This window comes from Amblyomma maculatum, chromosome 8 (genome assembly GCF_055883805.1).
Source record: "Amblyomma maculatum isolate TAMU_Amacu chromosome 8, ASM5588380v1, whole genome shotgun sequence".
NCBI lineage: Eukaryota > Metazoa > Arthropoda > Arachnida > Ixodida > Ixodidae > Amblyomma > Amblyomma maculatum.
The window spans coordinates 111416882-111443825 of record NC_139351.1 but is presented as its reverse complement, the minus strand read 5'-3'; the positions used below and the strand labels follow the sequence as shown (position 1 = coordinate 111443825).

The 26944-nt window shown below is 47.9% G+C and overlaps 1 protein-coding gene across 5 annotated transcripts in view; it reads right to left on the bottom strand.

Annotated features, from left to right (window-relative positions):
• Positions 1-26944, bottom strand: part of LOC146182210 (uncharacterized) — an 83126-nt gene that overhangs the window by 46864 nt on the left and 9318 nt on the right. For 3 of the 5 annotated variants that reach the window (XM_084577244.1, XM_084577247.1, XM_084577245.1), the window contains exons 3-8: positions 26621-26665; positions 13897-13954; positions 7599-7719; positions 6729-6872; positions 3854-4088; positions 2482-2575 (exon numbers count right to left, since the gene is read on the bottom strand). In XM_084577244.1, the coding sequence (XP_084433370.1) occupies positions 2482-2575; positions 3854-4088; positions 6729-6872; positions 7599-7719; positions 13897-13954; positions 26621-26665 (697 nt within the window). The remainder of the gene's footprint in view (positions 1-2481; positions 2576-3853; positions 4089-6728; positions 6873-7598; positions 7720-13896; positions 13955-26620; positions 26666-26944) is intronic. The other 2 variants (XM_084577246.1, XM_084577248.1) reach the window with 2 other exon arrangements.

Sequence of the window (26944 nt, the reverse complement as noted above, 5' to 3'; positions counted from 1 at the left end):
TTTCCTTGTAAGCTTCATAGGAATCAGTAAGAATACGTATTGAACCAGTTCCGGTGCAAGGCACTCCTGACAAGCTCTTATTGTCTGCACCAACGTCGACTTTCTTCAGCTTGGTGTCGCGCACATGGTTGGATGCCCTCTGATCACAACAGTTGTCACAGCGGTGAAATGTTCCAGGTGTAATCGCAAAACAGTGGCGGTAGCGATGGTGATGTGGCTGCAGGCAGCCAAAAGCATTGCATGCTCAAAACTGCGTTCGCGCTTCCAAATGAATTGGAAGTCGCGCCATCCATTCGAGACAACCATGAAGGGTGCCACTGCTTAGAGAGTAAAGAAAAGGAAACAGCAAATGGTATGGTATGGTATGGTATGGTATGGTATGGTATGGTATGGTATGGTATGGTATGGCATGGCATGGCATGGCATGGCATGGCATGGCATGGCATGGCATGGTATGGTATGGTATGGTATGGTACGGTACGGTACGGTACGGTACGGTACGGTACGGTATGGTATGGTATGGTATGGTATGGCATTGCATGGCATGGCATGGCATTGCATGGCATGGCATGGCATGGCATGGCATGGCATGGCATGGCATGGCATGGCATGGTATGGTATGGTATGGTATGGTATGGTATGGTATGGTATGGTATGGTATGGTATGGTATGGTATAAAGGGTTAACGTCCAAAAGCGTCACCGGTTATAAGGGAAGTAACACTGAAGAGCTCGCGCAGCACACGGGGGCTCCACCACCAAAACGCGGACGCCGTGGTCGAAGTCGAACCCGCGTACTCGTGCTCAGCAGTCGAGAGTCGTAAGGACTCATTCACCGCGATGGAGAAAACAGCAAAAATAGAAACCGTCCAAGTACGACACTATGTATCTCTGCTGAGGTGCACGCAATTAAATCACGCGCAGAATTTTCAAAAGACGAGAGGTTGAAAAGCGAGGAAGCGGGAGAGTGGGTAACGAATAAAGGAAGGTGTGAGCGAGGTGAAATGGAGCGACCACCAGTGCAGAGAGGCGGGATGGAGAAAGAGCTGGCAGACCACCTTTTCGTCGCGTCCGAGTGACAAAATTCTCTACGAGGTCCTGTATCACTAGGCAGTGCCTGCAATTGCAAGCCAATCTCTTAACGCCAGCCGGCTACGACGACGAAAAGACCCCTATCCAAGCCTGCCCAGGCAATAAGCATTTGTCTCCGAACTATCGGCGATTAGTGAAGTGAATGGAGAAGCGTTTATGTACGCGCTTACGCAAAGAATACGCAGGGTCGGCTCCGAGTGGGTGCCAATTAGACGGCCGTTTAATAGCGCGCGAGCGAAGGATAGACAGCGTGTCTAATATAAACGCGGTAGCGCCGCCATCGTACCGTGTAGTCCTTGAGGACCAATGGGGAGGCAATTCTCACCTCGGCGTCAGGCTCTTGGTGCCAGATCTAAGGGCACAAGACGACGGTACTGCGAGTGCTATTTACGAAGCCACATCCGAGGCCTTGGCTATTACAGGCATTGCTATTTTGTTGGAGTCGCATTAATCAGCGTCAGCTGCAATTTCAGACGCCCCCGAGACCGGCGGTCGTCGCCAGTGTTAAATAGGATCACCACAATGCGGATGGCTACCGCTGGATCTCGCGGCGGGTGTACGAATTAGCGTCTAACGCTGCGCAGTGTAACACATACAAAAGCAATGTTAATGGTCGCCATAACAAATCACGGCAACACAGCTCGGAAGACACTTTCCTACCACATTACTTGTACGACAGCGCCGATAGTTGTGCGAGTTCGTTCATATTCGTGATAACACAGGGCAAAATGACAACGAAAAGGTGGGCGAGAGGGTGCGATGTCACTGCACGTTAAAGATCACCAGATAGTCGAAATTATTCCGTAGCTCTCCACCATGGCACATCTTTCGTTCTTCTTTCACTCCCACCTTCCTTCCCTTACGGCGCGGTTCAGGTGTCCGCCGAGAACTGTGACAGCTACTGTTCTTTTCCTTTTCTGTAAACCAATTTGCATTTACAATTAAGAGAGACGGGAACAACGTGGACAGACATGAACAACATGGACAGACCTGAACAATGGAATTGTAAATGCGCTTGTCCACGTGTTTCCTGGCCGTCTTCTCGTCTATTTGTATTATTTTTAAACATTATTTGTTCCATTTCACATATACACAATACACATTTCACACATTCCTGAGAAATTACGTCAACGCCTCTGGATTTTAGTTCCTTTGCATTAGCTCTTAATTCGAGTGAAGTCGTCTCCGTCTTAGAACTGAGCGCATCTAACCATGCATGAAAACAAACTGAAAATAACAATCAATGCGCACATACAGTACAAGAGCGTAAAAACGCTCGAGCGTACCGCCTAACGATGGCCTATATATCATCTGGCAAAATGACGAAAACGCGGCGTTTTTTCATCTTGGCGCCGGCTCCGCAAGACACCGTCAGCGGTGGAGGACTTACTTTTGGTGCCCGACCGCAGCAGTTTTCGTTTTTTATCCAAGGACTTGTGCAGCTCCGCCACACAGTGGGAAACAATCAGCCGCTCGCGCCTCTCCTGGAAGCAGCAAACAGTGCAAGGCACGACACAGAGACGCTCCATTGACTACACGGACGCTTCATGGACACAAGACACGGAAGACACGTCCAACACACAATACCAGTACACGCACTGTGTTGACACTGTACGGAGACTATGGGGATAAACATAACATCATATGGTTGCCACACGGACACAGAGAAACGCTATATAGATACTAGCTAACACTAGAATTCGAATAAACATATATTGCGGCGAGAGCTGTCATTTCCTCAAAGCGCAGAATCTCGGTCTCGGTGGTGTCCGCATCGCGGACACATGGGACAAGAGACGAATATACGAAGCGACCTGTGCCCACGCCCACTTCTGGCAGGAAATGTGCAAACTCATACTGGCAGGTCCCTTCACGCATGACGTTACCGCGGCTACCACTAAACAGCAGTGGCTAATGTCCTCTGAGACTACGTCATGCTTGGTACTTCTGGCTCTAGGCGGTACTTCTGGCAATGCAACTGGGCGCCTGTTGAATTGGTCAGAATGGCACGCACTACATTATTGTGATCCTGCGCTCCTATTGCCGACGGCGGCACGGTAGAGTGCTAGCACAATCATGTAGTGCACGCCACAATGACTGATGCAAGTCTCCCTTCCAAACCCTGCCACCTTGCTATTAATTGCAGCAGTGAATTTATATCGCACTGCTCACCTTCTGGTTTGGTTTGCTTTGGTTTGGTTTGTGGGGCTTAACGCGCCAAATCGACTCAGGCTATGAGAGACGCCGTAACGGAGGACTCCGGAAATTTCTACCACCTGAGTTCTTTAACGTGCACTGACATCGCACAGCACACGGGCGTTTTACTTTTCGCCGCCATCGAAATGCAGCCGCCGAGGCCGGGATTCGATCCTGCATCCTTGGGAACAGTAATCGAGCTCCGTAACCACTGCGCCACCCCGGCGGGGCACTTCTCACCTTGTTTACTTTTAGTCGTATCTGGGTTCTTCCTAACCTGATCGTATTTTTAGCTTTCCTAACCATAACACCTTGATTTTGGTTACGGTTTGTGCAGTTTTCTATCCTGCTTTTACGCCACCGATACCGATATCTTCTCTTACTCACCTCTATTGCTGGGGAGTCATATTTGCTAACACCCTAAAATCACCAGCTTCTAGAGAGCTTTTTATTGATACCTGGATGCGTACCTTCACAGCTTAGCCGGAAATGTTTAATGTTTCCCACACTTCTCCCTGATGACACAGTCCCGGTGCGTTCGGAGGCTTCCGGTGATGAGAATTTACCTTGGGCGTATCGGGGCGGCCGAACGAGCCACCGCTGGACACGCCAGCGCCGCGAGTCGGAGCCGCGTTGGCGGGTGTCACGAACTCCCGATTGACAGCACGCTCGAGGGATGCCCGAACCGGCGGCGGCACTGCCTCTCGATTGCCGGACAACGGTGCACGTGAGGGAGACACGCTCCCTACTGGCACCACAATCACGCCGTCCTCATCCCCTGAGGAGCTGCTCCAGCGGGATCTGAAAACCGGGACCAGCCGATCGTATATTAAGGCCGCCTTCGCGTACAGTACGCGCCTCACTTGAAGGAAACACTCAACTCCACTTGAACCAATACTACCGCCACATTTTATTCTATCAGGAAGGCTAGAAAACGTAGGAGACTCGTCAACAAGGCAGGCGCACTAGGCTGGCACCTATACTGACAAAAAAAAAAAAAAAAGCGGGTTAAATAGACGGACGGCGCAGATGGAACTTGATGAAGACGACGATGTTCGCAGCACAGCGCGAGAGTGTGTTGCGGTTTTACACGAGGCGTAATCGGCTGCGGCTTTAGTAGAGTGCTCTCGTGCCAGGGCACGACGACGAAGACGACGATGTTTGCTGCACAGGGCGAGAGTTTAAGGTCACAATATCACCATCCATTGACCTTGAGGTTTGCGCATTGGCAGGGTAGCGTTATTCCGTTCTCTCAACGGTAGGGTCCTCTGAGCAACGTCATCTGATGATGTATAGCAGAAATGTTGTAAAATGAATCAGAGCGCATTTAAAGCTTGCCGTTTGTTGTTGCCTCAGTGGCGCAATAGATGATTACTACTTAATTGCGCACTTAGCGATTAAAACATAAGTTCGAATCTTGTGCAACATTTTTCTTATTTAATATTTTAAATTGCAACATTAAAATAAGCTACCAATATCTTTCCTGGGTTGCATCATGTGTTGTTTTTAATTCTTAATAGCCACAAAACAACCCGTGAACAGAGCCGAGGTAACAGCATGACAACGGTAACACTATTTAATTATTTTCACTTTAATCATTTCCTGCCTTTAGTGAGTGTATGTTACCTTTAGGATGCGTTCAAAGACACCTCTCGGTACCAATCGCCGTTTAACCTGCTGAGAGGCAACCAGTGAGGAGAAGAAGTTGCGGGACCCTACCGTTGAGGAGACGGGATTACTCGGCGGGGTAGAGGTACGCCCTAACATCTGTCGGTCTAGTCAAGTTATCGTAGTGGTTGACACGGACCTTTTAGACATCATCGCTACCTGTGGGACTAAATTAGTGTTCTGCTTCTGGGGCTCAAAACGTGAACGCATAAAATTCCCAGTATTCCATTTAGTAAACGAGGGGCATCAAAATTCTGGCCCATGTGGACGCATAACTTGCGAACTAACAGTTGTTCAGCATAAGGCTAGGACACCAAAACGGAAACGGGCGACAAGGGAAGCGCTATCACAAAAGCTGCGTCACTCCAGGGTGGGGCAATTCATGCCTAACGCCGCACTCTCGCGTGGGTAGTTAGAGGGTTTGGGGCTCAAGGTTCGAACGTGAATATTTCTAAATGCAGGTGCGTAATTAAAAGTTTAGCTAATTGGGTTTAATGTCCAAAGCGACTCATGCTATGAGCGACGCCGTAAAGGAAAGCTCCGCAAATTTTGACCCCCTGGGGTTTTCGAACATGTACTGACATCGCACAGCATACCAGCGCCTTGCTTTTTTCCTGCATCGGAAAGCAGCAGCCGCGGCCGGCATTCGATCCCGCATCCTTGAGCCCAACAGTCGAGCGCCCTAACCACTGCACCACCGCGGCGGGGCGGTGCGTTATTAAACATTACACTCAATAGATTACTCTTGGGATGACACGGTCCAAATTTTCAATATAAGAATGCACATGCTAACTGCGGCAAATGAAAAATTGCTTAATGAACTCTAATTATTACTGAGTTTGCCATCACGATTTTTACCAGTTTGCTTCCACCTTGCCACATAACCCATTTACACAAAATGCTTTTGTGTATTACTCTCGGCACTGTATATATAAGTGGCGACACAAACTCAAAAAGAGGCATTGAAACGTCACTTTCGGTCTGGTGACGTCACTTCCGTTCCAAAGAATTACGCGTTTCGTTCCTGATGAGGAATCTAATGCCAACGCATCAAAACGTGGCGTTCTCGGTTAAACTGAAACACAGCAGGTGGGAGACGCACTTTCTCGGCATACCGGCCCGGCATTCTCTCTCCAGCTCCCCTTCCACACCACCGCACCCCTACTTCGAACGAAACAGAGTTAGGGGTACAAAGGTCCGCCGCTTTACCTTTCCTGGCTACCCTTTGCTGTATAGCCACAGAAAGCTGACCGCTGGTACTGGCACCGCCGCAAAGCCGGGCTATATTCACTATGCACCCATCTAGCTTCAACTTCCGCTCTTCTAGAACGTCAGCTGTCAGAGTCGTGCTTACCCTAACCACTGCTTCCATTGTCTGCATTAAACATTCCGGTGGCAAAATCCAATAGTTTGTTCACGGCCCCTCTACTTGCCATTTCCTCCAGTCAAAACTGTGACGTTAGACAAATATTAAAACTATTCCGAGGCTCGATAGGTGCAGACAACTCCAATCCTGTTGTTTAATACTGTGGGTTGTAAGTCAGCTTCTTTTTTTTTTTAATTTTGTTATGCCTTATCTACCCAATTCCTGTCCGAGAAACTAGTTAACTGAACCAGCCTATATTCGAACAACCGGTTCATTTGACCTGAGGCCTTGGATTTGCTCTCACTAGGCTGATGGGTGCGCCCCTTAAATCGCGATCAGCACGATTCCGACGACTTTGCGGTTCCGCGTCGATTTCGGATTCCGAGGTTCGACTGTTCTACTACTACCTCCGGCGATGGCTCTTGCGACGCCTGTGACGCCTCCCACGCGATGTTTGGCTCGCGTCAGACGACGAAGACAGCAGGGATGGCGAGCGTAAGGCAGCCCGCTTGTTCCCACTGCGGCCATGGTGGCGCTCACGGCTGCTCCTACTGGAGGGATAAATAGATGAATGAACTGGTGCTTGAGAGCGCCCCCCTTGAAGCGAAGAGGCATAAAGCGAAACCTGCTGGCTCTGTAGGTCTTAGGTTTCTATTTCTATATATTGTCCACCTTGATGATACGTACAGTAACACTTCTAGAATATGTCCGGCTTATAAACATCAACATTCTTTATACTACAACAAATATAATTGTCCTACAGCCATCTCTTTTTTAGCCTCAAGCCCTGCAGCTGTGCCCTATTGAAGTTTGCCGCGTATACTACCATATTGGCTTCTCTATAACTGAACGCTAGCGTCTCAATTAGGCTGTTCGTGCCGGCATCAGCAACTGGATATTCATTGCGAGCGGCATACTCATAAATCAAAGAACACGCTTCAAAAACCGTAGTCGAATGGGCACAATAGAATCCAGACGTTTTATTTGTGTAAAGAAAGTAAGAAGAAATCATTTTGAAAAATTTTAAGACCAATTCTGTTCTGACACATTTTTTTTTTTTTTCTGGTGATAAAATGTCGCTGCAGACATGTCACCTGTAGTGAAGATCTTAACAGAAAGGAAATGATCAGCACGAGCTGCAGCGTAATAAGGATTAGAAACCTGTACACATAACAGTCGGATATTTCTAATACCGCTTACGTCCCATAAAACACGACGCAGGCGAGATCTACAAACGAACAAAATATGTTCAAACTGGTTCATCTTCCCAGCCTCACCTGCGGCGCGGCGGCGGCGGCGGTGACGGAGAGCGCCTTGGCCTGGCGCGCTCCTCGCCGCGAACCAGGTTGAGCAGGTCGCGCTCCAGGCGTCCGCGCAGGTGCCCCGGGCCAGGCTCCGCTGCGCGCCAAGACCCATTATGAGTGAGTGGATCGGTTCGAGAAAGGAACAAGTTCGAGCCAGAAGTGGGCTCAGGTTAAGAGTCGGCAGAGCCTGAAAACGGACCGAGTCAGAAATTACACAAGAGATTCTTTTAAGGCATAGTTAGGCGGGCGAGTTGGTGATACATCATCCAAAAAACAGCGCTAACAAACGGGAATTGCGAAAAATTGTGGTTTCTTGCTTTCGTCCCCGTTTGTTCGCGCTGTTTTTTTGGATGATCTTTTATTGGTGGCGCATCACACCAGATCATGATCTTTGTACAAAATCACTTTGATCCAATGACGGCCGGCGGCCGCGTTCTATTTATACAACAGACTTCATTCCCATTGCCCTCCTCTTTCGGTCACATCGGCTCATGTGTACTTCAGAACACCGCGAACCACTTTCATCGGAAAAAAAACATTATGGACAATTTGGTTTGCACAATGACAAACTGTCAGACTTTGAGGACTCTTCGCACACTCATATAAGTTATCTGATAAGGTCGTAACCCAAACGCGATGAAGTGCGAGGCGTGTCCTTTCTCAACTTTCCCGTGGACAGAAAACAGTTCGAGGAAATTACTAGACCTAAAGTGGCCAAAGAATAAATGCCATCCGAAAATTTTCTACATCATCAACCGTCGTCTCGCGACAAGTTATCCGATCCATTCCCCGGTATTCCATGTTTCCATATTTCCTGGAATAAAAGTTATAATGAATATTCGTTTACACTGCGGGTTGAGAGTGCGACAGCAATAAAGTCTCAGTTCCGTCAGCGGCACCATGCGCCCTCCGTCCGTCGCTGACCACGTACCTGAGTCTCGAATTACAAAAACTTATTTGCACGCAGGGGGGCAGTCACGGACGGAGGAGTCGTTTTTATCGCTTTTCAGTCTAGCCCTGATCAAAAAACCGCCGAGGCCGGACGGAACACGGGGACTGAAACATACATTTTACGCGGACGACGTTACTCTGTGGGTCAGCAGAGCGAAAGACAACTGGAGGATACGCTGCAAATGGCAGTAGATATTGTGGAGGAGTTATAGATGCAGAGGCAGAACTCTAGCGCTCTCAGCCCAAGTTCGAGCTATATTTGATTAGGAATAAACCAAAACCAAAAAGAATACATGCAAGACCCTATATGCCGCCACCGCCGCTAGAGGTAAAGGTGGGGAGTTCAAACGATCAAACTAAGGTTCAAACGATCAAGATCCTGGGCATGTATTTGTAGACTAACAGGAAGAATAGAGAGGACTTATGAAAGCTTAAGGACAGGGTAAACGCGACTATGAGGCTCATAAGGAGAATCGCCAATGCGAGAAAGGTGCTCGGGAAAAAGAGTTATGTCAGCTGGTGCAGGCGTTCGTCATCAGTAAAACAGTTCATATTATATATATATATATATATATATATATATATATATATATATATATATATATATATATATATATATATATATATATATATATATATATATATATATATATATATATATATATATATACATATATATAATATGAACTGTCAGCTATAGAAATGTATATATATATATATATATATATATATATATATAAATGGGGCAAAGGAGAAAAAAAAAAGTGAAGGCTATGATTAGGCAGGTGTATAAGGCGGTCCTTGTATTGCAGCGCAATGCGTCTACAGAAAGGCTGCTGGGAGTACGGGTGTGCAACACCCTGGAAGAACTACGGGAGGCGCACCTGGTGATGCAATTCGGTAGGCTTTCGAAAACAAGAGCGGGAAGGGACATATAGGAGAGGATCGGCATTGGGCATTCAGGTGTAGTCTCCAGCCGGGGAAATGAAAGTTCAGGTGAAGCGGGAAATGCACAAATGCGTCTACGTATAGTCTTCGCCCAAGAATATGCATCCGCTACATCACGAGGGCCGCAGGAATGCAAGAGCCAGAATTTTACAATGCTAAGTATGGGAAGTACAACGAGGCCGTGTATGTAGACGTCGCAGAGTATTAGGACAAGAACAATTATCTGCAGTTGTAATGGTGGACGGACGAGAACGCTCGGTCAACTCTGGATCAGTCAGAACCCGCTCCTCAGAAACTGCAGAGGCGGAAACTATAGCGTTAGCTGTGTCTGACACTAACGTTGACCAGATTTTCAGCGAATAAAAAAAAAAAAGCCATCCGAAATTTGGTGAGCGGCAGAATATATTTTACAGCGGCAGAAATGCTTAATCAGGCTATATGACGAGGACCTAAAGAGGTGGAAATTGTCTGGGTATCGGCACACTCTGGGAACAAATAGCGGCTCGCACGAATTCTCGAGTTTTCTTCAGCCGAGCAGGTGACCCGGCGAGAGATGAGCTGTCGCATACAAAAATTTCCTATGGTCAGCTATAGAAAATTCTTTGTATGGTCGGCTATAGATATTTGGCCCAAATATCTATAGCCGCTTTTATGGCTGTCTTTACGTTTTTCTATAGTTTGTTCTATAGAAGTCTTTAACCTTTTCTACGGACTTATGGCTACCTATTTACTGCAGTCTTTAGCATTTTCTATGGTCTGGTATAAACGTTTATGGTCAGCCGTAAAAAAAATCTTTGTATGGCCGGCTATAGATATTTGGCCCAAAAAGCTATAGCCGTTCCTATGGTAGTCTTTAGGTTTTTCTGTAGTCTGTTCTATGTAAGTCTTGAACCTATTCAATAGACTTATGACCCCCTATGTACTGCAGTCTTTAGCATTTTCTATGGTCGCCTACAAACATTTATGACCAGCTATGGAAATTTCCTTGTATCGTCGGCTATAGATATATGGCTCAAAAAGCTGTACTGCTATAGAAGTCTATAACCTATGGACTAATTCTGGTGTCCTAATGTAAGTATTTCATGTTTAGCATTTTCTATGGTCAGCTATAGAATATTCGCACGCACGCACGCACATGTGTGTATATGTGCGTGCGTGTGTTTGTGCATGCGCAAGTGTACAGGGTCTTGAATATTTGGGGGCTGGGATTTAAAAAATTCCTATGCAAACTCTACTAACCCATTCGAGCTGAAATAACGTTCACAAAGTAGCAAAATATAGTCTACGTTATCTGATAAGTGATTCAACATCGTTACTTGCCTAGATTTCTCGAAATCGAGAAAAAACTGCTCTCGGTGGCGTGCACAATTTTCGCAGAAGAGAGTCGAAAAGCTATTTTAATATGATGCGTCATCTGTCGAGCAGTGAGACAAGCTCCATCCCGGCCGTTGGCGCGCTTGCCTCGCTGCCCGACAGATGACGCACCATGTTAAAATAGCTTTTCGACTCTCTTCTACGAAAATTGTGCACGCCGCAGAGAGCAGTTTTTTCTTGATTTCGGAAAATCTAGGCAAGTACCGATGTTGAATCACTTATCAGATAACGTAGACGATATTTTGCTACTTTGTGAACGTTATTTCAGCTTGAATGGTGTAGTAGATTTTGCATAGGAATGTTTTAAATCCCAGCCCCCAAATATTCAAATCCCTGTATATGTGCATGTGTGTCACGCTCTATATCTTCGGACGTTTATTTCAATTCGATACCTAAAGAACTGAAAATTGGCCAGCAGTCCCCACGAATAAACCCATCATGGGTCGGAGGTACTCATCGCAGGCGTACTTCCATGCGGCGTCAGTGCTCCCACCAGTTACACAAAGATCGTGACGCAATCCATTTGTCGTACAGCGTTGTAGTTGATGACATACTGTTTCTCGTTGCATACAGCACACAACTCTTAATCAAGCTAGAGTAAAAGTCGCACGAGGGATTCGAACCGACGGTATATGTACTTTCATAAAAGGGTGTACGCCTACGGGTCTACAGCTTTCGGTATATACAATATTCTATAGCCAGCTAAAACATGTTATATGGCTTGTAGTCTGTAGCTTTAGAGGCATTGACATTTCTTATACGGCTCAAGATAACTGTATGGCTACTAGTCTATAGCTTCGAGAGCATGAACTTTTCTATAGTCAGTTAAAGCAGCTTTCATGGCTTGCAGTCTGTAGCTTTAGAGGCATTGACATTCCTATAGACAGCTAAAGATAACTGTATAACTACTAGTCTATAGCTTCAGGAGCATACACTTTTCTATGGCCAGCTAAAGCAGCTTATATAGCTATTAGTCTATAGCTTTAGAGCCATTCAAATATATATAGACAGCTAAAGATAACTATATGACTAATATTCCATAGCTTTAGGAGCATACACTGCCATAGCCAGCTAAGCAGCTTATATGGCTTGCAGTCTTTAGCATTAGAGGCATTCTTATTTCTATAGACAGCTAAAGGTAACTGTACGACTAGTAGTCTATAGCTTCAGGAGCATACACTTTTCTATAGCCAGATAAACCAGCTTATATAGCTTGTAGTCTGTAGCTTTAGAAGCATTCAAATTTCTGTAGACAGCTAAAGATATATGTATTACTAATATTCTATAGCTTCAGGAGCATAAACTTTTCTATAGTTTGCTAAAACTGATTCTATGACTTGCAGTCTGTAGCTTTAGAGGCATTCAACTTTCTATAGACAGCTAAAGATAAATGTGCGACTAATAATCTATAGCTCCCGTAGCATAAAATTTTCTATAGCTTGCTCTAACTGATTCTATGACTTGCAGTCTGTAGCTTTAGATCCATTCAAATATCTATAGACTGCTAAAGATAACTGTATGACTAATAGTCTATAGCTTCGTGGACATATGGTTTTCTATAGTTGGCTAAGGAGATTTTGTATGGTCCAGAAGCTATAGACAAAGTGGTATAGAATTTTCTATAGCTGCCTATAGAAAATTATATACAAAACTTCATTGATAGACATAGCTGACCATAAACTTTTCCATTGAAGTACATACACCCTTTTCGTATGGGGTTGTCCTTTCACGATATTACAAATCATTATAAACTGGTCCAGATGATTTGTCCGCTCCCGGACAAGCAGTCAGTTGGTCAAGGCACATGAATGCGCCTGGAGAAAATTGATAAAAAGGTCTTCCCTCACTCCATACATATTCAGTACAATATACCCGGAGCAGATTCAGCTGGAGTACAAATGGTGTCAGAAGCTGGCAACCTATAACCATGCCTTATGAATTTGCAGCATAGCACATAGCACCGCAGCCGGCGGATATTATGCGTGATCCTTCTCCCGAGCAATGGGAGGCCGTGTTGGCCAGCTCAGATCCGGTCGTCCACACAAGGGCCGTGGAGTGGGCCATCGAGGTCTCCGTCAGCCATGGTTTGATGGCCATCTAAGCGCACCTTCTTTCCGACGGGATAAAGATTTTCCATCCATCTCAGTTCGCTCAGCCTGATTCGACTCATCCATAGTTACTGCTAGACGCATGCGCAGAGCCTGCGCAGCCTCCGACACTCAATCTTCAGACGCCCCTTTCATTTGCAGCGACCTTGCACAATGGTACACACATGCAGCATTGATTCTGTTTGCATTCCCTGCTGAAAATAAAAATACATATGATGCACTAACCTCATACAGGCTTCATCATACGATGCTATATGAATATCATACAGATGTCACGCAATATCGTACATGGTCATGCATTTTGTCTGATATATTTATGATAATGTATGACACCTGCAGGGCAAAATCTTCATGAGGTTACTGTGACATAGTTTTTAAGGAAGGTTCTAACTAGAAACGCGGATTGCCTAAATACGTCTGCACACAACCAAGTCAACTGCAGCCGAGTCCTCCATCGCGCTCGACCATGTCACGTGAGCATGCGCGCCTGCCAAATGCGCGCCTCTCAACTCGGTCATAACACGTGTCAGATGACGTCACATACCCAGCCGACCAATCAACACTCGACTCATCACTGTCTGATCCAGTCAGCAAATTGTATGGCTCACCATGCCGCGTCTTTTTCTTGTTTCTTCGTGATGAAGTTTATATGCCATCGTACTCAAAAGAAAATGACACAAACACACTTTCATTGGCTCAGCTTCCACATTTTAACTGCGGTATGATCCACAAAGTTCAAAACACAGCTCTGCCAGGTTCCTTCCAGGCACAGAAACAACAAACGGCCCGCCATGCTGCCCTCAATGCAGCGGACAAAGGCGTCGCCATGTCCTCGCGTGACCTGTGCACCACCCGAGACACAGTGTACGGAACATACAAATCCAACTCACCGTTTCTGCTGGCCCGGAAGGACTCCCTCTGGTTACGGAAGCAGCGCTCGGCGGGTCTCTGTGACAGCGGATCGAGAACAAGTAGTGCGTAGATGCAAGTATGTTTGTTGTTTTATTTATTCACTCATTTGTTTTAAAATCCTGCAAGGCCAAAGTTCATGGTTCATGCCGGAATTAACTATAAAACTAAAGAAAAAGCAGGAAATTTCGCACAGGTAACAAAGGAAATGGTAATGCAGTTCCCGACGTAAGGAACAGTTTGACGAAAAAAAAAAAAAAAAAAAGAAGAAACGCCTCACTGAACCCGTCGAACGAATGCTGTTTTAAACGTTGCAAAAAGATAGCTGTGGTTTAGCACTGGTTAAACTTAGATGGAAGCTTCCCCAAACAGCACAATCATGGACCAATATTGGTACTATGTTGGGAGCTCATTGGCCCTATGTTGGGCCAACATTTGCCAATACACTACCAATGTCGGGCCATTTGTTTGTGCTGCCTGGGTCTTTTGCTTGCTACATTATTCCTCTATCATGCCCTATCAGTGTAGGGCGCTACATTATTGGGGACACTTAACCTCAGCCTTTAAAGGTATAACGCGACAGCCTAAGCTATCAGCTCATATATAAAGCAGGAATCGATGGATAAAAAGAAGAGTACTTTCCAAGGTGGCGCTCTACAGCGAAAGTTATCCCTCCAACTCATTCACTTCCTATCTTTTTTCTATCTCGCGAGGCGATAATATTTATCTCCATTTCGTTCTCCTTTCGCCTAGAGAGGAAGATTTAAACGGCTTTCCCTTCGTAAGCTATTAGCCCCGGGTACAGGTCACGTACAATCGACAGGAGCGGCGAGGACGGCTTCGATTTCGTCAAAGCTGTCCGTGACAGCCGCCTGCCCACGCCGGAGGCGCTCTGACCCGCCGCATAATTTACGGGGCGTCGCCACGCGCTACAGGACAGGGCTTGGATGGCAACAAAAATGTGCTCTTGTACCTTTCATCGTAGCACGAGCTGAGGGAGAAGAAAACTTGCCAAAAGAGCGTTTCGATTATTTCGCTTCACTGCGGGACTGCTCGGGCAAGAAAACTCCCTACAAGGTGATGTTGTGTGCAGCGCAGCATAGCGGACAGGTCTACTAGCAGTGCGCATAGCCAGGATATACGTAGCGAAAACATGTGTTCCATGGCGCTGGGCTGCCTATTCCTCCCAAATGCAATCTAATCCCATTCAATCCAGTATAATCTAGTCTAATCCAATCCAGACCAATCTAGTGTAATAAAATTCAATCCAAGCATGACCAATCCAAACCAGTTCAATCGAGTCAAATCCAGTCCAATCTAATCTAGTCCAATCCTCTCCAATGCTGAGTACACGCTCGCCCGAAATGCGCCGCTGACTAGCCTATCATCATCACTACTATCATCCTCAAGCTAGAGAAGGAGAATTACGCTGTGCTATTCCCTATGTCTAGCTATTTTGCTGTTGCATTAAAGACGAAACATCTTATTCTGGTTGGTTCTTGATTACCAGATGGCGCGGCGAGAGCGCGGCGTTCGCCAGCTGCGGCGGTTGCTAGGTAACGGCTCTGTGCCTCCCGCCACGCGAAACTACTCGTTCGTGGTCAATGTAGCTTTCGTTACAAAAGGCACCATGGGGCACACTTAAGATCCGCATTTAAGGGTATGACGCGATAGCTTAGGATACCAGCCCACCACAGCCAAGCCGCATGAACGTGCCTGTGTGACCTTGGGGTAGCGTGAATGTAAGGGTCCTGGCAGGCTGAGTCTGATATCACCCTTCCATAACGAATCTTAGGCTTAGTGTCGGTACTGCGTTGGCAATGTCCCGCCCCATGTAGGACCACACTCTGCCAACGTAGTACCAACACTGGGCCCAAGATTTGTGCCACCTGGAGACAGTTTCAGCCAAACGTATAAGGTCATGCAAGGTACAATGAGTGTGCGGCCATGTCAGCAGCCAGCTACCGCCTGCCAGCACCATGTTCGCGATTTTTCGCTTACATCGCCGACGCCGGATTTTTTGATGAAGGGGATGGAAAAGAAGAACGGCATGGTAAACAGAAAACAAAGAATAAAAGAAGGAATCAAAAAATGGAAGTGAAGGAAGGAAATGACGGAGGGAAGAGAAAGTAAGAAGGAAAGAAAAGGCGAGAGAAAAAACGAAGGGGAATGAAAGAAGGGGAGGAAATAGGAGTAAGAGAAAGAAAACAAATGAAAAAGAGAAAGGAAGGGATGATGGAAAGGAGGAATGAAAAGCAACGAAGAAAGCAAGAAAGAGAGGCAGCGAGAGGAAGGATTGTTTTGTATAGTTTGTGGTGTTCACCCTACCAAAGCAACTCAGGCTATGAGAGACACCGTAGCGGAGAGGCTCAAGTTAATTTCGACCGCCTGGGTTACTCTAGCGTACCCTGATATTGCACAGTACAAGGGCGCTATGCGTTTTGCCTCCATCAAAACGCAGTCGCCATTGTCAGGAGCAACCCTGGGCCCCCAGTGTCACCGGCCGATCGCCCTAACCGCTGATGGATCGCGGCGCAAAAAAAAAAAATGAAAAATAGAAATGACGGGGAAAGAAAAAGTATGAAAGAGAGAATAAAAGAAATAAATAAAGAAAAGAGAATGGAGAAAGGAATGAAACGAAAGAAAGAAAATGAAATAAAGAGGGGCAAAAAGAAAACCAAAGGAAGATGGCAAGAAAGGTCATGCGGGACCGACGACCAATGTGCGCCGTTATTTCTGCTGTCTTCCCACAACCGCCTTAAGCGGACGAAAGCAACCAAAGCACAAACCACGCCAGTGAAGAAGCGCCGCCGTCGGCCCCGGTACTTTACTCTCCATCGACGACAGCTCGGCGCGCTCGCAGCGGAATACTGACGGCTGGGAATGCGGCGAGCCAAGCGACAGATCGAGAAAGTGAAAAAAGAACAGAGAAGGAAAAGGCCACGTGAAGGAACAGAGAGAAAGAGCGCGTGCAACGCAGTCAGATTGCGACGGCCATTTCTCCATGGCGACGACCAAGGAAACGGCCCGCGCGCGGTTGTCATTTCCGGTACGTGCTCGACATGGACAAAAAGCCAGCGACACAGAGGAGTCACGTGAATCGAAAAGGGGCTGAACTGCTACTGGCGGCTGTGATAGCCAATATTATACGATACTGAACTGAAAAAAAAAAGGCAGTTATTAGAGTTCTGGCCGGAGCCATGTATGTATCGCCTCAGCTTCAAATCATCCCCTCTCCCCGTGGCCGTCTCTTATTGGCTAGTGAACTAATACAGTATTACAACTATCAATAAGCCACAGGGCGTAAAGTTTAGCGAATTGATCTTTATTTTTCGCTGTAACGGCATGTTAAGAGAAAGATTATAAACGCATCATCACAGAAGACGTCACACGGACCCCACTTACATTATCTTCATCATAATCAGCAGCAGAAGAAATCCCGTACAAGCTTTAGACAGGACCCTAAAATCGAATGAAGGACAAATCAAGCCGGTGCCGAGAAGAAAAGAAAGCCCGAAACGGGAAAGCCCGAAACGGGATAGCCCGGAACGGGGAAGCCCGAAAAGGAGTAGCCCGAAAAGGGGAAATCTGAAAAGGAGTAGCCCGAGAAGGGGAAGCCCGAAACGGGGAAAGCCCGAAACGGGAAAGCCCGAAAAGGAGTAGCCGGAAAAGGGGAAGCCCGAAACGGGGAAGCCCAAAACCTTGACAGGTGTTTCAAGCAAAAGAAAACCCAAGACGACAGGGCTACTCGCCAGACTGGACAGGGGGAAATACCGATACGAATGCCGTGACTTTCATTGCTGTCGCAAGCAGACTTCAATGTCATCAAGCCCAGCGGGCTGAATACAAAGCCTTTAGAGTTTCAGCGAGCAGCAACGGCGTTAGTAAACGCGATTAATAACCCGAACGTGTGCTGTGAAGTCGTAACTGTACCGACCGGCCGCGGTGGCGCTAAAGAAGCTGACAGCAATAAGAAAATACAGAAAGAAGGGTACGTGTCGATGCCGGTGACCCCTTGTAAACGATCTCTGCACAACACCCAACCAGGTCTAAACCTACAAAATCCACGACTATCCTCTAAGTCCTCACAAAGGGAGTCAAGATCGCCTATGCCAGAATGATCGGTAAGTCGACGTTTATCGAATTCGAGGTCAAGACTCGCCAAAGGCGTCTACATTAATGCGGCGACACATAAGCACAGGCTGACACGGCAAATGTGCTACAACTTTTTCGTGCCAGAGCCCTTAGTGGCCCTGCACTCAAAAACTCGCGTGTTGGCCTGAGTGCACTGCGCTTAGGCCAATTGGCCAAAACACGAATGCAGTGAATGTCAACAGGCCGAAGACTAACGCGCCTGCGAGCACATATGTGTGCTGCGCGGTGAAGCGCACTATAAAAGTCCTGCGAATGCATGAACGAACTCAAAAAAGCCAACGTCTGTCGCGAGCTATATACGTCGTATGACCAGGCCTAGAAGGACTGCAGCTAGTGAAAAAGCGCTGCGGTTCACCAGCGACGGCAAGGAAAGACGGATCTCAGTCCCATATCCGGTCACGGGAGCGATCGACGCTGACATCCCGCTGAAGATCAACATGCAACACGGCTGCAAAATCGTTACCGACGAGGACACCTGACGGAGGATCCAAAAAGAACAATAATGGCAGCGGAAGCAAGGTGAGCTGGGCAAGGCAGATTTGTTTCGCCTAAGCCCACTGCTCCGGGCAATTCCCTACCACGTGCTGAATGGCTAGCTGGTTCATACTAACCAATGGAACGGCGCAAGGAGATCATCACAGGAAAAGAAGGATGAAAAAGTTCAGGGGCACTCTGGCTCACTTAAGTGCTTCAAGACGGAAACCTTCCCCCCCCCCCCCCCCCCCCCCGCGCTGCTTAGGCATTGACTGCAAGACAGTTCGTGATCGACTAGAATTGTGACAGATACTGCGCCTTTTCTTTGCTGTCAACCAATTTTAAACGCCGTTGATGCCTGCTTACAAGAGGCCGTCATGTGACGCCAACTCCAGACGGACACTTTGCCCAATCCCAAAAGATTCCACAATGTATTTTCTGAAAGGTATATGCCGATGTGTAAACACTGCAATATCCCAGCAGACCTCCTTAATACAGTCTGGACTTATCCACGACAGCACATGCCAACACCCACACAACATACCTGGGAGGCTCGTCTACGCAGCTCTACCCTGGACGACCAACGAGCGCTCATCGGTCTCGCTCTAGAGGCTACCAGATTCCGAAGAGCCTTGGCCGACCCCTAAATCAGGGCCTTCGGCCCCTTGACTGCTTTAATAAATGCTTACCAACCAACCAACCTCCTGTACTGCGTCTATTTCTATATATGCTCTGTGGTGCGGCTTTTGAGGAAACACTAAATGAAAGGCTCCGCACGGATGGAACGCCCGGCGGGGTCAGCTTCGTATATGCGTGTCGTTGTTGTTATCGTTGTCGTCATTGCTGTTGTTGTTGTTGTTGTTGTTGTTGTTGTTGTTGTTGTTGTTGTCGTTGTCGTTGTTGTTGTTGTTGTTGTTGTTGTTGTTGTTGTTGTTGTTGTTGTTGTTGTTGTTGTTGTTGTTGTTGTTGAGAACTTTATTTTTCCACTGATGTAGGAGGCCCCCTGCTCCCCGCCCCCGGCACGCAGGCCTATTGGACGGAGGCCGGGGCCTCCGCGACTAAAGACATGCGAAACGACAGTGTTTCTTCGCGGCTTCAGCCGCCAGGCGGATAGCTTGCTGCTGGTTGGCAGGGGTCTCGCTCCGCAGTAGCAGTTCCCAGGCTTTCGCAGGTTTCGCATTTATCGTCCGCCTTTTCCTCCACTTGCGTGTGGAAAAGCCAGACAGGGCTTGGAAAATTTCCAGCTTGCAGGAGCCGCCAAGCGTCGGCCTCCTTGTTATTCAGCGTTCGGTCCGGTGGTGGCAGGGACCTTATGCTCAGTCTGTACAGTTCTAAGATTCCGTTATACGTTTGCAGCCTCTCGTCCATCTCATCGCAATCAGATGGCTCTACGGCTGCCCGGAAGTAGAGAACTCGGGCTAGCTCGTGCGCCGCCTCGTTGCCGGAGACGGATTAGTGCGCGGGGCTCCAAATAATTCGAATCCTTCTTTCAAGTTTTCCTTTCTCTAACATTTTGGCTGCCTCCTTCGAGACCGTCCCTTTTCCAAAGTTCCAGACAGCCGTTTTGCTGTCCCTAATAACTATGCTGGCTTCCGTTCCAACGCAAGCGAGTGCTACCGCAACTTCTTCAGCCGTGTCTACATTTCGGCTTCTAACAGACGCGACGGCGGTGGGTACGCCGCGGCCGTTGACGACCGCAGCCACCGGCACCCCCGACTTCCCGCTAGCCGCGTCCACGTAGGCGACTTCCACCGTCTTCATTTTCCCCGCTTTCTTTGCGAGCGCATCGGCCCTCTTTTGTCTCCTCTCCTTGTTTTACGTAGGGTGCACGTTTTTAGGTAGCGGGGGCATTATTATATATTCGCAGCACTTTCGTGGAATGTCCTCTTTGTCGCTTGTTCATCTATCTGACTGCAGACCAACTCAGCCGAGGATGGTTCTGCCCGTGGTGATTCTGCTCAATCTTTCTAGTTGCGCCATGCGCACAGACTCCGCTAGTTCCGTCCAATTGTTGTGCACCCCCATTTCGAGGAGGCGTTCAGACGAGGTCGAGATGGGTAATCCCAGAGCCCTCTTCGCACATTGTCTGATGAGTTCATCTATTCTCCGCTTTTCCTCAGATCTGATGTTTTGGAATGGTGTGGCGTAACATATGCGGCTAGTTATGTAAGCCTGCATTAGTTTATCCTGGTGGCGTCATCACCAGTCATGACGTCATGACCGGATAAGACGTCATTATCACTTCCGGTTATTAGACATGACCGGGTGTGACGTCATCTAGGTGACGGCTATGGCCCTCTGGAAACGTCAAACTATTATTATTGGTTAGTGACAGTCAACCTTGAATTGCACTTTCTGGGTACTAGTAAATGTCTGGTTAGTGTTAGAAGATCTCTTAACTAGTAAGTGATAGTTACGATGATCTCCAAATGCATGGGTTCCTATGGGCATCTGCCTAATTGTTTTATTATTAGTCGTAAATTATCATGAAATTATCTTCAAAATTCCTTAAATTATGTTCCGATATCATCGGATTGCTACTGGTTAAGTATCGATACAATGGCGATATATGCCCATATAAGGCATGCATCCGAAACGCGCGCGCGCGCGTGTGTGTGTGTGTGTGTGTGTGTGTGTGTGTGTGTGTGTGTGTGTGTGTGTGTGTGTGTGTGTGTGTGTGTGTGTGTGTGTGTGTGTGTGTGTGTGTGTGTGTGTGTGTGTGTGTGTGTGTGTGTGTGTGTGTGTGTGTGTGTGTGTGTGTGTGTGTGTGTGTGTGTGTGTGTGTGTGTGTGTGTGTGTGTGTGTGTGTGCGTGCGCGTGCGTGTGTGTGTGCGCGTGCGTGCGTGCGTGCGTGTGTGTGTGCGTGTGCGTGTGTTCGAGGAGGCCTAACAGTGATACAAGATCACTCTTAAAATGGCGCGAACTCGAGTTGTGCCTTAGTTCTTAGTAGCTAAGTCTTGTATTAGCCCTTAGTTGTATTCCAAACGGCGATTCGGAGCAGCTCTAATTTGCGAAGGAGGAGGATTTCTAAGAAGGCTATAGGAACCATAATCAGCGCAGGATCTAAGTCCAAATCGCGCACTGAAATATGCTCCTGACTTTTGGGAGGAAAAAAAACTTAAAACTTGCTCATTTTTTGGATTGGAAAACATTTATTTCGTCGCTCAAGCAGGTCGATGGAGAGACGTACTAGATGGCCGCTAGTCCATGGCTGGCGGCGACCTTATTAGCCCGCTCGATGGCCCGTAGTTGAATCTGCGGGTCCGAGCTGACCAGCACGGCTTCCCACTGCTCGGGAGAAGGGAGCTGTATTAATTCCACCGCAGGTGGATCATTTGCGCAGTTCCAGAGAATATGATCATATGTAGCTCTTTCGCCGCATTTACTGCAGGTTGGATTGTACTGGCCTGGGTACATCAGTGCAAGCACCGCCGGATTTAGGAGAGAGCGTGTTTGTAGTCGGCGCCAGGTAACTTCCTGTGCCTTTGTTAAAGATTTGTGGGGGGGGCGGATATGTGCGCCTTTCCAGCCTGAAGTGATGGGTAATGTCATGAAAAGAAATTAACCCGTCCTTCGTGAAATTCGGGTCGGAGGGCGCGCTCACTGCCCGGTCGACGAAGCCTCGGGCTTGCGCGTGAGCCGCCTCGTTCCCCGGATTAGACGAGTGGGCCGGGACCCAGATTAGTTCAATTTCCCTAACCGGAGTAGGGGTGCTTTGGAGGATGCGGAGGGAGGTAGACGTGATGCGACCCCTCGCGAAATTGCGAATGGCTGTTTTAGAATCACTGAATATAATATCGGCGGACGTGTTTGCAATAGCTAAGGCTATGGCCGCTTCCTCCGCCGTCTCGGAGGAGGTGGATGCGATTGATGCGGCCGCCAACGGAGAACCGTTCCTATTCACAGCGGCCAGTGCGAACGCTTGTATCTGGGTGTGCCGATATTCCGCCGCATCCACGTATGCTGCATTGACGTGTCGGCCGTACTTGGCATGTAGGGCGCGAGCCCTCGCCATGCGTCGGCCTTCGTGGTGCGCGGGGTGCATCAGAATCTACAATTGGATGGAGAGGGAAGGTGCGCCTACCTGCGGCGATTTCAACACGTGCGACGTGTACGCGCTGTAAATATTTCCAGTGGCCAGCACACCCTTCCCTGTCCTTTCACTCTTATTTCTGCCAGCCACAACTCCGGTGCTTAAGATACCAGACAGCAATTTAAATGGTCAGTAACATTTTTTTCTGCCCACCGTTTTGTGTTTTATTAAGCAGCTACTACAGATACGACCTGTTTTGAAACTGAAGACTTTCCAACCCCTCTGCGGCTCGCCCACAAGTGCATGAGGACAGGGGGAAAGCGGAATGTAGCAGCAATCTGAAGATGTTTTCGCCTTGGTGCACTGGCGCATTTTCGTCGCGTACACAACAACTGTATTTGTCGTCTTACACTTGTGCGCGTGGTGTATACGTGACACACTCGCTGGCAGTTAGTGACTCAATAAGTGTGTCGCCCATCTATATATACCTCAATGACAGCTCCCTCGACGCGCATCTATCTTAAACGCTCGACCTCTTCGAGACGTTTTTGATAGCCGAATTGATTCCTTTCACGGTGCAAGCTTCATGCACCATTTGCGACACGCTAGACGCCGGTAATATTTACCAGGTTGCCCATGAACACGGCAAATGACGAGCGCAAACATATACATCCGAAACAAGTTTGGGTAGCAGGCCACGGCGAATGAGGAACCTTTTTTATGTTAACGGCCCATCTTTCAACGACAGCGGGCAAGCGGACCATGACGAAATCATATATAGATTAAAATCCTTGCGAAGCCGGTTATGCCCACTTTCAAAGAGGCAGCGACAGCAGACGATGTCCAAGCTCAATTGAAAATGGGCTCGGGCGGGACTTATTACGCGTGGAGCCGATAACGAAGGCACAGGGCGAAGGGCGTAGCATGAAGCCGGCACAGAAACCGGAGAGCCAGAGAGATTATAAACTTCGATCAAATGCGGTGGCCGAGGCCGGCGCGATGCAGAAGCGCGCTATATAAAGAAGGCGTTCATATGACGTCACGGGCGAGATTTCATTGAACAGCACGAAGCTTCAGCGGTGCGTGGTCAGGATCAGGCGGAGATAGAGATATGTGCGCGATCATAAGCCAAGATTCACGTACTCCAAAATAGCAGCCACTTTAAGCTTCGTGCATGTTCCTTACGGCCGCAAAAACACTCAAGCTGGAAGCGGCTAATGCCCATTAAAGTAAGCTGTCCGGCCAATGACGTCATAACAACCATTAGTTGTCAATGGCTGGATAGCGTCCCTTAAGGGGTATTGTATGTATGTAATTGGTTCACAGGAAGGGAAAGGCGCAGTAACTGTCACACTTGCTCTGTGGACACCCGAACCGCGCCGTAAGGGAAGGGAGGAGGGTAGGAATGAAAGTGGAAAGAGAGAAAGAGGAGCCGTAGTGGAGGGCTACGGAGTAATTTCGACCACCTGGGGATCTTTAACGTGCACTGACATCGCACAGCACACGGACACCTCTTCGTTTCGCCTCCATCGAAACGCAGCCGCCGTGGTCGGGTTCGAGCCCGGGAACTCCGGCACAGTAGTCGGGCGTCTTACCACTGCACCACCCCGGCGGGGCTGCGTCTGACCCTCAGAGATAGGAACGCAACTTGGCGCTACAGACGCTCCTCTCGATGACGTACATAACACCATCTATGAAGGAAGCGGTTACCGTCACCACTGCGGGAAAGGAGAAAAATGTTAAACAAGCAAATATCCGCATCGCCGTGAGCAGTCTGCGAAGACTATTGCACCAGGAAACTCCACTGCGTGGTGCGAAGTGCAAACATCACGCTAGCACGCTCGACTCGAATCTCGTGAGATGGGCACACAGACCGTGGCAATACGAGTTGCCTCGGACCGCTTCCAGAGATGATCCCACGAAAGAAAATGACGGAGACAGTCTCCGTAAAGTGTGCTCACCGATTCACTCCAGCTCAGACTATGAATCGAGAGCACGTGACGAAATAAACAGTAGAACTAAATTTTCTGATAAGAGTCCCACCCAAAAATAACAGGATACATATATTTTGATGTACTTGGTCGTTTCGTAGTAGTCATGATGAGCCATGCCTAGTTATTTTACTCGTTTCCAATCAGTTGCGGTCATTTCAAGCCATCGCTTGACATTTTGGCCATTTCGTAGTCATGATGAGATATTGTAACGAGTAGAAGGCGGCAACCCCTGAACGGATCAGTCACACACACTCAGCTGCGTCCTCTTTTTCCTCGGTTCCGAGAGGCACACGGCAATATGCCTCGTCTTTGTAGTTATTACCACTCATCGCTAAGCATATTTACAAATTTTCAATCGGTTGCGGTCATTGCAAGTTGTAGTTTGACATACTGGTCATTACAAGTCATTAATTACATTACTAATGATTAGCATTAGTATTAGGCATTAACTTTTTATCGATGTCTAATAACTTTCATTCATTACCTATCACCTTCAATCGTTTTCATTCTAAACTCCCTACTCACATGTCCGCTATTTGCGAGTGATACATGAGTGCACAGATGCGACGTACAGATCACGCGCGTATCTTCGCTCTATGAGCATCTTTCGCCTTAAAATGTGAAACCAGTGAGCAATCGTATCTCGCACAAAAGCACGAATCTTTGATAGCATGAATTCTTGGCGGTCGATTCTGTGAACTCGCAGTGACTGCCGCTGCAGATCAACTTTTCCTTCCGGAACAGAGAAAACGACGTTCTTCAATCATTCCTTTTGCTACACCAAAGACAGAGCACCCAGGCTGCCTTTGTCTGTGCGTGCTCAAAATTTTCCATTCACTTCCACGAAATACCGAAAAAAAGAACTCCCGCACAAGACACGTATTCTGCGCGCGCACTCTTGGAAGGGATATAGCGACGCGAGGTCATGTGACCTGCATCAGCCAGTAGGCGGGCCGGCGGAACACGGAAAAGGAATGCGGTACTCTGCAATATTCCAGTACCTCTAATGGCGTCAACCTCATGTGCAAGAACAGCGATAGGATAAGTAAGGCCTACACAAAGGCGCTCAGCGGAATTTTAAAACTCGCTATTACCCTATCCGCAAGGGACTACAGAAGAAGCAGGACACAAGTGCTCCCTTCACCCTTTCAGCACATTTCCCTATTTCCCTAACCGATAAGGTATCTGTGTATTATACTGCGCTGCGCTCTGCCGATCGAGTGAAATGAAAACTCAAAACACGCGCCGCATGTAATACGGATTCCTCGCATATGACACGCAGAGAGGAAAGAGGGCAGTAACCGCCATATATTGCAGGACACGTGAACCGCTATAAATGCGCAGTCATTAACAAAAGTTTGAAGTATGCCGATTTCAGAGGGAAAAATAACTGATGGGCAAAAGCAGCTAGGGGAATCAAAAGCGTCGAAACACAACCTTACTCGTTCCGCTGGGAAAAAAAATACCAGCTGTCTGAGCAGCCAAGTGAGTCAACTGTATTTTCTTTCGCGGATCTTCATGCCACAGAACTTTGCCTACGACAATGAATTACCACAACTACGAAAATGCATCACTCGGCAAACATCAGCTACACGAGAAAGGTACCATCCGCACGAGCAAGACATGCGTGAATTTCACAGTGGTCTCGGGTCTCATTCGGGCCCCTGTCACTTGTAGGGTTACAAAATTTCACAACCTCAGCCGTGCAGAGGGCTATGGCAGAAAGGGTGAAAAGGGGAAAGAAACGGATGACGATAGGCTTCCATGGGCGAATGGGCGCAATCCGCCAAAGCTTGTGTCCAAATATTCGTGACTGCGTTCTCGGGACGTGTAACGCGACATCTAGCGAGAATTTGGGGCGGTGAGTGGCGCACAGGCGCGAACCACGCGGACACTAGTTTGCGCCAGCGTCCTTTGCTCCTTAGAGCATCTTGATGTCCGCGCTTTTATTGCTTCCCGTTTGTCTATTGTGTTACAATGAGTGCTCTGACCTCAACGCCGCGCAGAACCGGCAAATGTGCAGCCGAGAGCTGTCGCTGCAGTACTCACCGTCAGTCTTGCGGCAGTCACGCGCAGAGCAGCCGCTTCGCAGCTCTGAAAGAAAGAAGTGCGTTAAGTACGTGCATCGCAACCTTTGGAGCGAACATTTACATTATTCTCCTTCCTGGCTTTAAAGTGTCGCATCTTTTGGGTAACTGCTTGCCTTCAATCCGCTCTATTCTCATAGAAAACCCACCCCGTACAGCACTAGGCTCCTGATCAAGCGACTAACAGCTGAGAGCAGCTACACACACATAGCAGAAAGCCAAACTTCTCTGCTTAAATTTTTACAAAATCTCTCTCAACTGCTCACATTAGTATTTGCAATAAGGG